The sequence below is a fragment of the Monodon monoceros genome, unplaced genomic scaffold, assembly GCF_005190385.1.
Source record: "Monodon monoceros isolate NGI ecotype Baffin Bay Population unplaced genomic scaffold, NGI_Narwhal_1 Super_Scaffold_11, whole genome shotgun sequence".
NCBI classification, from domain to species: domain Eukaryota; kingdom Metazoa; phylum Chordata; class Mammalia; order Artiodactyla; family Monodontidae; genus Monodon; species Monodon monoceros.
The window spans coordinates 78,650,632-78,662,387 of NW_021703767.1; the positions used below are offsets into that span (position 1 = coordinate 78,650,632).

General features: G+C 40.4%; 1 protein-coding gene across 8 annotated transcripts in view; it reads right to left on the minus strand.

Annotated features, from left to right (window-relative positions):
• Window positions 1-940: 940 nt before the first annotated feature.
• Window positions 941-11,756, minus strand: part of LPP (LIM domain containing preferred translocation partner in lipoma) — a 682,060-nt gene continuing 671,244 nt past the window's right edge. For all 8 annotated transcript variants that reach the window (XM_029215421.1, XM_029215422.1, XM_029215424.1 and 5 more), the window contains 3 exons: window positions 10,483-10,661; window positions 4,786-4,906; window positions 941-3,519 (listed from right to left, as the gene is read on the minus strand). In XM_029215421.1, the coding sequence (XP_029071254.1) occupies window positions 3,391-3,519; window positions 4,786-4,906; window positions 10,483-10,661 (429 nt within the window). In that variant the 3' untranslated portion in view covers window positions 941-3,390. The remainder of the gene's footprint in view (window positions 3,520-4,785; window positions 4,907-10,482; window positions 10,662-11,756) is intronic.

Here is an 11,756-nt window from a genome sequence, read left to right on the forward strand (position 1 = left end):
TTTATATGCTTGAAACATCATCACAGACATCTCTGCAGAATCTGTCGTAGTGAGAAAACCACTATACTGTTGGTATCTCCACTGTGTTAACCAGCATACACTCAATGCAGTAATTTTGATCAGAGAAGTTGCTCTTACAGAAACAATTTGTTAATGAAAGAAAGAAGAACCCACATCTTTCAGCTGCAGACATGTTCAGGATCTCAACGTCTTGATGCACTTTGCTGGGACACATGACTTATTTTTGAGTTTTAAAGGCCGATTTGTTTGCAGATGAGACTCCACACTGAGTCGCCAAGAGCTGGAGATCCAGGCAATGGAGAAATCTAACTATGAAACCGTCTGCAGAGCCCAAGACACAGTGGGTTTCTTTTTCCTTTTCCATGTCTCTCATGTTACATAAAATTACCAAATACTTGTGTTCTTGACAATTTTTTTTAAAGCCAGTATATTTTTACAAACTTTCTCTTATAGACTCTATGATTCTTTTCTATCACTTATGTATTTAAATGATTAACAATCAAGACAATATATCAAAAAGACAGTAGAATTATAATCCTTAAGGTATTAGATCTTTATATCTCTGTTATAGGCAAAATTTCATGTAGCTAAAGCAGTAAAACGTGATTTGGCATTGCTGACACCAAATGATTAAGAGAAGATAAGAAAGCAATATAAATCATATATTTAAGAAATCCCGAAATAAAATATTTTAGGATCCTTTCCTTATTATACCTTGTGAAAGAAAAAAAATCTAAATCTAAATATCTATATATGTAGGTGTGCACATTCATTATTATAAAAGTATGATAAGTCTATATTAAAAAGAGATTTACTTTAAAAATCTTTGGTAAAGATACTCTGAGGTTATGTGATAAAAATGCACTATAAAGATTGTAAGCAAGCAGTATTCTGGCAATGCCACAGTGAGGGGTCTGTGAAAGCATTTTTTTATTACTCTCTCTCTTTTTTTTTTTTTTTTTTGCATGTAAACATTCAGTTACATAAGGACTTAAATGTAACAAACAAGTAGAATGTTATTGCATTTTTATAGTATAAATATTTCATAAATTCTCCCTCCTTTGGCAAAATTCATACTAATAGGACTGCACTCCAAGGGATAAAATCCAATTCATACTAATAGGACTGCACTTCAAGAGATAAAATCTACCTCTCAATAAACTGGGCTCTTTGCTTTTGACCAAAAGACAATTTTCCCCCAAGTATTTCATAGAAAACAAGTTACTGAAACAATTCGAGTAGATTATACTATCATTATCACCTCAATTGTCTAATAGTCAGTATTCTTTGAGATCATCCGCATGGTCTGGCCTTTCATTTGGAAGACAGAAATTCAGAGATACAGTTGCCACTGTATCCTAAAATTCATATGCTGCCCGAAGTGGACCCCTTGTATTTCACATTATGAGAAATGTGAGATCAAGGATAAGGGCAGCAAGGTAAGGAAAGGACAGTCAAGGGTCAAAGGACCCTTTGAAAAGCTGTAACTGTGGTGGTTCTAAAACAAAACCGTTTGGGGACCAAAGCAAATGAGCCACAGATTAACTCAGAAGAGCTATAAGCTTAAGAATTTCTTACAGAAAAAAAAAAAAAATCAACCACCTTTACGATTATTCCTACTAAAGTAAAATAAGTTTAATTGGGACTCTTGAGGCCTGGGTTGCAATTCAAAACACGCACAATTTTTCATTTCTGAGCGTTAAAATTAAAAATTAGATACGAAAGTCAGACTAGAAAACTGTGTCACTTTCTAATCATGAAAAAATATCTGTGGAATCAGGGAAGGGTATACAGGGGAATGTAGCTATATTTGTTATATTTGATTTCTTAAACTGGGTGGCACAGAGATTCATTATATTATTATTTATACTTTTGTTTATATTTAAAGTACTTCATAATTTAAAAGTATATACTTGTGAAAAATTTGAAGAAAGTTTTAACTAATCTTAATCCAAGATACTTAATTAGTTTGCAAAACGGTAACCTGCTACTAAGAGAAGTGTCCTTCCTTAAAAGAAACATGTTAAAACGTAATAAAGTATATGCGGTCCTGGAGCTGGCAAGTAAGCATTTCACTGCCCAATAAGAGTTTGAATAAAGATTCTAGGCAGAGACTCTGCATATTTTTAGCTCAAAAAGGCAATTTTTTTTTCAGTGATTGTCTTTGAAAGTGTGGTGTAAATGTCACATCGATGATATGAAAATGTCTTCTGCAGTATGTAATTTGAGTTGCAGAAGGATTATAAGAATAATGAGACTGTGGTTTCACAATCTTTTCAAGCTTTCCTGTCTTTTTAAAGTAAACTACACAAAACTAACACAATTTTATGTGCCCTGATTTGCAACTGTCAGGCAAAAAGGACCTGGGCCTGGAAAAAAAATTTTTTAAACTGCTCTTTATAGCTATTTTCCTCTAGAGAAAAAGTCGATTTTGGTACTTGTGTTTGGATATTTAAAAAAAAAAAAAGGCAATATTTCTGACATGAAAAGCAGAACAGTATTGGAAATGTTATATTCTAGAGAAAACGACGTTTGTCCATATTATTATGTCCAGGTAGCATGGAAAAGGAAAACCTTAAGATAATATTTTGGGGTAATAATGAGTTTTTCAAATATAACCCCAAAATGCTTTATCCAGCATACCCTATCTGTAATTTCTTTAGAAAAATATTGAAGTTTGGTTCTCTCTCACCAGTATCTGTTTTCAAATGAGCCCCAAACACTGGTCATTATAGATTTTGAATTAGGATGGCTGCAAATTCAATGCGGGCTTCTTTTAACCTATGTAATTTACAGCTTAAATTTTTTATAGCCTGACATATAATTGTGCATTTTTTTCCCCAAGGGACACGACTAGTTTAGAGCAACAGAAAGATCTATTTTTCAATACACAGAAAAAGAATGGCTATCTTTTATGCTCACTGGCAATGTGGAAGTGATAGGATGGAGCCTTCAAGCCTAAAAGCACCTGTGAGTTGGCAAACTCACCCAGGAAAAGCTGTGTGACAGCAAATACCACACTAAAAAAAGCCATTCAACCAGATGAAAAGTGAGACAAACATAGGGATTAAAAGTTAAAGGAATGCAGAAGTGAATGGGATGGAGCATAATCCGTGCAAAAATGTGCAAGTCCTTGGGAACAAAGGCCCATCAAGGTCCTACATGATTAAATGTGAAATGTGTATTTGGTAAGAACTTTAAAACATCTCATACTCTATGTGTTTCTAAAGGAAGGTTAATAGTGGATGAAGTAGAGACCATCCCATAGCTTGATTGCCTTTCCTCTCTTTTCCTATTTCTCTTCTTATATTTTTCTTGTGTTTCATCCTTCTCAGAGCCACCAACTAACCGCTAAATAGGTGACTGGATTTAAAGGTCAGTGCTAGCCTTGGCGGTCAACACCCTGATGCGGGCAGAGTTGCAGGTCTTGCAGAGGATGTGTCCATCCAAAGGGTAGCAGCCTTGGTTATCTCCTTCAGACAGGAGACCACCACAATCCTGGAAGAAGGAAGACAGATGGAAAGGATATCAGTGAAAATGGAAACAAATTCCTTTGCTTTCCATTCAAGGCTTCCATAATGAGGCCAACCACTACCTTTCCTCTTCATGCACCACCAGCCCCTTCAACTCCTTCTACAGGACAGAACATGCTATGCCTTGCGTTAAGCTTAAGTAGAGACTGGGGACATCAATATGAACAGGGTGAAATGGCCCTCCTGAGATCACTTAATGGGAAATACAGGTACAGGAAAAGAAGAACCTGAGGGTCTAGGCTCCCAACTAGTAGTTTTGCTCCCCTCACCCAAACGACGAGAACAAACGCAAGAGAAAATACAACAAGAATAGATCCCAAATCATTAATTCATCTTTGCCATTTATCATTAATTTAAGGATCTCTCAAAAGTAATATACAGGTGCAGGGACAGAATCTCCTGGTAACTCCAGGGCAGAAGCTAAGTTGTAGAGTGACTCGTGCTAAGCAGAAGGGCCACCAACGGGCTCTACTTACTTATTCCAACTTTAGAAAGAAAATAAAATCTTAAGGTTTGGGGGCAGGGGGTAGAGGGAAATGACCTGCTGTACTTTCTAAAGGATACAGCATGGAGGAGAGGACACCGTTTCTCTTTAGTCATAAAACCTAGTGTAAAAGCTGGAAGTCTTTTATTCTCTTTGCTCATGTGAAGGCCAGAGAGAGGCACGTAGGGCCAAACAGAGCACACTGCATGAAACAGGTGGTCGTTACAGCTCAGGCGGTGAATGGAATGACTGCAGTCCTGGAGAGCAGGGGCCACCCTGCCAGCCCCACCAGCCTGTGTCTTGGGAAAATCTCCTCGTGGGACTAGAAGAGCCAATCTCATGAGGACGTGGTAATAAAGAAGTTCATACTATCTCTCGCAGACAGCTAATGCGAACTGCTGCACTCAGAAGAGCTAATAGCAAACAAGAAAAGTGCTTTCAAAGAGGGGCTCTGGGTAAGTCATAGGACGATAAGAAAATGTTTTAAAATCATTCTCTGAATGATTTTATACCTTTTCATACCCAGATTAGAGGAGAAAGACTTGCTGCCCTTTGCTGTATAAATGAAGACATGGCCCTCGGCCAAGAGGCTTCCCTTGTCACTTCCAGCCTGGGTTACAGGCCTCTTGTAAAACACAAGTCCCATGAACACAGGCACTAGGGGCTCCCCCAGATTTAATAATTGCTATATTTATGAAAATCCGGCCCTAGTGGGCCTGGCAGGGTGAGGGGGCACTGACCACAGACCTCACACCGGTAGCAGTGAACATGGAAATCGCGATCCAGAGCCACAATCCGGACAGTCTCTTCCTGGCCGGGGGCTGGCATGATAGGCTCCTTGCACACAGAACAGCGGGGGGCAAACTTCCTGAAAACGGAGAGATAGTTCTGGTTAGATAATGAGCATGGACACTGGCAAAAAGATGAGACTTGGAGGTGAAAAGAAAAGGTGTAAACCAAGAGCCAGGACACCTGGTCTGCTGTCTTGTGTGACCTTGAGCAAAAGTCACTTTCCTTGAGTCGGCTTCCTCAGCTTAAAATAAGGGACTCACACTTGGTGACTGTTGAGGTCCTTCTAGATGATAAACACCATGATATCTGGTGAGGCAGGGGAGTGAGTACGTGAACTGCTTCTGCATGAAGAGCTACCGTGGCGTGGGATTCACCTGTGCATAGATGGCAAACACAAACCCTGGGCTTGGGCAGGTCAGCCAGAGAGGCAAGGAGGCCCCTACTTGTTTCTGACTTTTGCTTCTAGACTTTTGTATGTGCTCCCCACGCCCTACCCAAGTATCCCGAGGTTGGTAACTTTGCCTCATTCCCAATTATTAAGCCTCTTCTTTGAAATGTGTCTTGAATTCTAGGAATGAACACGAGAAACCTCAAATACGTATCTTTTCAAAGCAGCAGAGGTTAGCGAGTTTAAATACTCTTTATACCAAACTTCCTATGGCCAAATCTGCAATTCCTATATTTTGGTGGTGTTAAACTTTTGTTTAAAAAGAAAAAATTATAAAGCTGTCCAGTTCTCTATTCTCCAAAGGATTTTAGAACTTCCAAAGGGTATGTGTATATGAATATACCACCCAACACACACACACACACACACACACACACACACATATATATACATATGTTTTTGAGGTTAACTCTTGGTGAGGAATTTTAATATTTCCTAATCTCTTAATATTCCTTAATATAACCAATGGCCGTAACATTTTTTTTTCTCGTAACAGATTAATAGGCTGCAAATATAGGCTGTGCACCCATATGTATCTTCTGGAAATTAGGTGTGGTCTTTATGAAGGTGTGAAATGAGACGTGATTTGAAACGGACATGGATAAGAACTGAAAAGATTACAAAAGAAAGACTGAGCAGCTCAGTAATGGTTTTAAGATTAATGATGTTAAAATTTATCTATTTGTAGAGAGACTTAAAAAGAAATAATGATAGTAATCTAACTCTTTGCAGAGCACTTTATGGTTGTCAAAGCATCTTTACATACATGATACTCTATATGTACATATTAATTTTCCTAGCAGCACCCAAAAGGCATCTGTATGGCTGCAATCTAAATAAATATGAATTAAGCAGCAGATCAATTGATTGCTATGAAAGAAAAATTTAAAGGATCACGGTACAATTGCGGCAGTAATCAGAGTTGTTATAATTGGTATTTTATGCAAGAAGTTCATACTCGGTGGCAAAAAAAATTGCTTTGGACTACTTGATTACCTTTGAATCTGGGTCGTCAGTCGTGAAGTAAGCAGCCTTCTGGAATCAGCTGCGAAATTTCCTTCCCCAAACCCAATGGGACCGTAAAGTCTGTGAGGTCAGAAGTGTGTCTCGCCTATCACTTTATCTGTGAGTCTTCCCCAGTGTCCCCAAGTAGGATTACTAACTCCTTGAGGATAAAATATCTTTCACTGAAATTGCCTATTTTAGCAGTAATTATCTGCATATCTTTGGAGACCTCAAAACTGAGAGCTTCCAAAGGCCAGGATTTGCTCCATTTCTGAGTTTCTAGAAATAACTAGTGTGGCTGGTGCAGAAGGTAGAAAGTCAGGCAATATCTAATGGAATGAAGTATTTGCCACATTTCGCATAAAAAGATGTTGCTCAGGCCTTTATGTTCAATCTCAAGGTTCCTCTCTGGAAAGGCACAGACTGTATTCTTGCTGAGTAATGGTTTCTTCTTACCAATTGGCCTCATTTCTATGATGGGAAAAGGCAAAGTGAAGAGACAGGAAGTGGTTTCCACCGTCCCCACTGTGTTCCTTGGCGGGCATTTGGAGGATTGTTAAAAATCCCAGGTGGTCTATTTCAAGGCTCAGCTCACTAAGCAGACAATAATAATAAAATTAATTTGATAAAAACACTTCTGATGGTTAAAATTGTGTGCTTATTGTTGCGCCAAGCCTTGTTAAGCACTCTATACCCTGAGCCTTATTTTTTACTCATAGCAAACATTATTAAGAAATACTTTTATCATTGCTGCCTTACAGCCATGGGAGCCAAAGCTCAGAGAGGGATGATCTTAATCATTGGGTCCTGGCACATTTCTGGCAATCCACAAATGGATGCTGAGTAAACAAATAAATGGATGCATGTAACATCCCTGATAAGAAAGCACAGATAGTGGAATAAAGACTCAACACAGTGAAAGGGTCAGTTAAATCAATCTGCTTTTCTGAGCTCACTGTCCTGGCACTGGGAATACAGAAATAAACTCAAACTCCAGCAGTCACACTGGTGAGGGAGTTCTATATATTTCTGCATTTGTTCTATTAACATATATACGTATCCTACCATATTGCAAAAATGATTTAAGGGGGTTACTGTAAAATAGCGTGTGTGCGTGTGTGTGCGTGTGTGTGTGTGTGTTCTTTTTTACTAATCAGGCTATGTAAAGTGCTATCTATAGTGAATTTACAAAACTATAGAACATAGAGAAGGAGATATAAATTCAAACATGGGTTTAGGGAGCGTTTGAGATCAGAGGAGGATTATTAGAGTAGATGAAAATTGAGCTGGGCCTTGAAAGATGGCCATTTAGGTGAAATGGAAAGTAAGTCTGTGTGTGTGTGTGTGTGTGTGTGTGTGTGTGTGTGTGTGTGCGCGTGTTTTGGGGGTGAGGGTGCGATACAGGCAGTCTGCCAGGTAACTAGTTTGAGCAGTCATCTGAAATGACATATGGGAAAGGGTTTCTGCCTAATAGGATGGAGGATTTGGGCCAACCCTGACTGATGGCAGTTATGGAGGGGACAGCCCATAAGCAAGGCTTTAAAAACAGCATTTCAAAAGCTTGGTACTCAAGAGTGCAGTCCAAGACCACCTGGGACCTTGTCAGAAAGGCAGACCTCCTGAACTAAAATGTGCTGTCTAGCAAGATCGCTAGGTGACTTGTGAGCCCACTGAAGTTTGGGAAGCACCAGTTTAAAGGACGGGTTTCTAAGCAGGAGAGATAAATCCCTTCTCCTGGGCCTCGTGCATCTCACCATAGCTTCTATTCGCAGGCTGTTCTAGTTTCAGCCAAGCAGATCTTTCTTGAAAGCAGAGAGCCTTTCTTCACTCTGGGCCCTTCGTTATTGCCTGAGTTGTTCCTTCTGCCAAGAATCTCCATTTCCCATTTAAAACACTCTGCTTCCAGAAGCCTACTCAGATCCCAGGGCCGAGTAATATCTTCTGGCTCTGACAGCTCAAGCCCTTGCCTGTGCCTCACATCGTCACCTTTACAGTCTTTTCTGCCTGGTGCCTATCACACAGAATCTGCACTTATTCTCTCCCCTCCTCCTGGCAAGCTCCATGCAGACAGGGGCTTCTCTCTACGTATTTCTACCTATGCAATTTCTCTCCTTTAGCACTGAGCACAGTAATTGGCACATAGAGGGCTCTTCATAGATGTGGTTGAACAGAATTGAAATACATCTCCCAAAAGCTCACAAATGGGAGATCTGTTCAGAATGACCAGGAATCTGCAGAGGGCAGCTATGTTCCCCTCTCTGCAGTCCACTCTTCTTAGCCATGCAATGTCCATGGCTAAGACACGGCTAATGGGTTGGACTTGTAGCTGCTTTTTATTCCAGTCTTTTCAAGACTCAGAAACGGAGTTCTGTAAAATGTATCTTTTATTCTTCTTTGGGAAATGGAGAAAAGATCAAAAAGCTTCTCCCCCTGCATACCTGCCAATCATGCAGACAACATGATTTTTAATAATTTGTATTTTAACTGGCCACTAAATTAGCGGTGATGGGAAGCATTGGGGGTTTCAGATTCTTTTTCCCTTTCAGTTGCTCAAGTCTGCCTTCCTGGAGTGATCAGACCCACACACATGTCACCAGTCACAAGTCTAATTATGCTCCCCACTCCTAGAAATGAAAGATAAATGGCATAGATATAAACTTACATTTGTCAGAATTGATTTCCTGTTTTAATTGAGGGGTGTAACATATCAGTCTTTTTCAGCAACAGAAACGTGTGCTCTGATTATATCTATCGGTCTTTCTTGGATTAGGGTAAGTCTAAGAAAGGAGAGAAACAGTGACAGAAATACCCTCCCCAATGGTATCTTTTCACTTCCCTTAAATAGATGCAGGTTTTTTTTTTTTTCATGTGTAATTAGAAGCTAAAAATATCAATAACGTGAAGTACAATTTATGCTGTGACTGCCCTTTCAAAGTGAGCCCTTTCTTGTCTAATTCAGGTCGAGAATTCCTGCCTCTGGGGTTTTGTTTTGTTTTTTAAATTTATTCAGCCTCACATCTTTTGGTGAGGCTTTCACTTTCCCTGCTACTTGAAAAGTGGTCAGGAAATTCTTTTTTTTTTAAATATAAATCTCAGGTCCCCAAACTGTTTGTGGCAAGTACCTCCCAGTTGTTGACAATCAACAGAGCGGTGAAAATTAACCCACAAGACTGCACATCTGGAGGCCATAGAACAGATACCCAAACTGGTGAGCCATATGAGCTTCATCTCTCTGAGAGCCTCAGACTGTTCTTAAAGCCACCGCGAAGCAAACACGAGCCAGAAACCTCCGTGTCTGCCATTTACAAACCACATCTATAGCTGTCGTATGGTTCCTAGAAATATGCGACAAATGTGATCAACCAATTAACCAACAAACTGGCCAAATAAGAATAAGCAAAATGCAAAGCTATACAATTTTCATGAAAACTCCAGCTATAATAAAGAGGGATCTACAAATTAGAGAAGTGAGGAAGTGGTGACATAATTTTCCAGGCCCATCAGTGAAGTGGTCTTGACCTTAAGATTCTACTTTTTAATCGTCATCGAAAGATTAGAAAATATCCTGAGGAAGAGAAGACCTGGGTGGGGGTAGAGCTTAGCAGGGGGTGTGAATATGCTGATAATGGCATAAAATAGCCTCCAAATATGTGAGAGGCTGCATTAGCAAGAGGGGTTGAACTGTTCCCTGTGCCAGTCCCTCCCATAACCTCCTATATGCAGAGTGGCCAAGACGTAGGGGTCAGCTCTAGAGAGAACCCTAGGCTGTCTCAGATGGGCAGCTTTAAGACAGGGTCTGGTCTAATGACCAAACTGAAGAGCTCAGAGAAATTGGGCAATTTGTCCACTGTCACATATCTTGTTCATGTTTAGGCCAGGGAGAGCTACCCCAGGATCCTGCCTCTTTCCAGTACACACGTTCTGCGGCTAAGCCAACTTCCTCATAATTAGAGCTACACAAAGATGTGATGGATAAGCCCCAGGGAAGTCTTGAAGCAGAGGCCAGGCTGGAGGACCACATGGAGTACCTAATATCAATTCCTGCATTGGAGGAGGGGATAAATAACCTCTTTTTAACGTCCCACCAAATCCGGAGATCCTATAGCTCGGAGAGAGAAGAGTGTGAAGCCCGGATACAGGCAGTAAGAATAGACCCCAAGAGGACAATTAGGCTGCAGGAGGGAGAGTAGGTTGCCTACTTGTGGAAGTCTTCGATGCAGTGGATGAGGCCGCCAGCATCCACGGTGAACGGGATCCCATCCAGGCTGCGGTGGCACATCACGCAGGTAAAGCAGTGAGGATGATAGGCCTTCCCAGTGGCTCGGAGAATCCGCTCCATGATGGGCTTGGAGCACACGCTGCACTGCTCCAAGGTATTCTGAGGAGGAAAAGAAAAATGCCAACGTTAGGCTAAGACGTGAAGAGCTCCATTTATGTAGTAACTTACAGCATGACAAGCACGGTTACAGAACACATGGGCTCATGTGCTTATCACAGTACTTGGAGGAAGGCAGAGTATATATCTTCATTACAGAGAGAATGAAACACAGATGGATCAAGTGGCTTTTCTAAGGTCATGCAGGTTCTGGGTGGCAAATCTAGGATTTAGAACTCATGTTGTCTGACTTCTACTCGTGTTCCTTTCCAATACAGCAGGGGTAATAGCAAACTTTTCTGTAAAGGCCCATGTAGTAAATACTTCTAGCTTTGTTAGAGCAACTCAATTTTGCTGTAGTGGCAGGAAGGCAGCCATAGACAGTGTGTAAGTAAATGGGCATGACTGTGTTTCGATAAAACTTTATTTACAAAAGCAGGCTGGATTTGGCCATGGCGATAGTTTCTTGACCCCTGAACTACACAATCCAGGTTCTCCACTGGAAGAATACTTCTCTATTACTTCTAAAACTTGATTAGTCATCAAAATCCTAGTGGGGTCACCAAGGATCTTAACATTTTAGAGTGGTCTTTCTGATGACCCAGACTTGTAGACAGCATGCTGGTTGCAGAACCCAATCAGAGCTCAGCACAATCAATGAGGCTTTTGATCATTTAAAGTCTTGATTCAAACACCATCTCCACGCTTAGTGCTGTGAACTCTTGATGGAAATGTTGAACCTAGAGGGGTTCCAGTTTTGAGAAATGAATTAAGAAAGTCAGTTTATTTGGCTTTAAAAATATGCTCATCTTTAAAAATAAATCCCCCCCCCCTTTAAAAGGGATACCATTTATTGAGTCAGGACTCAGAAAGATTGATACAATTAGCTGTTAACTTTCCATCCTTGCCTAGAATACCATGCTCTCTTACCAACAGCCATGTTTCACATGTAATATGCTATATTCCAACTGAGAAGTCTGGACTGACTCAATGAGTTTACGATTTAGAATAAACCTGGGATGGGGATCTGATTAGAAACATGCAGAACTCGAAGGGATGTGGAAATCAAGGAGTAATTTCCCTCTTACCACTAGGACC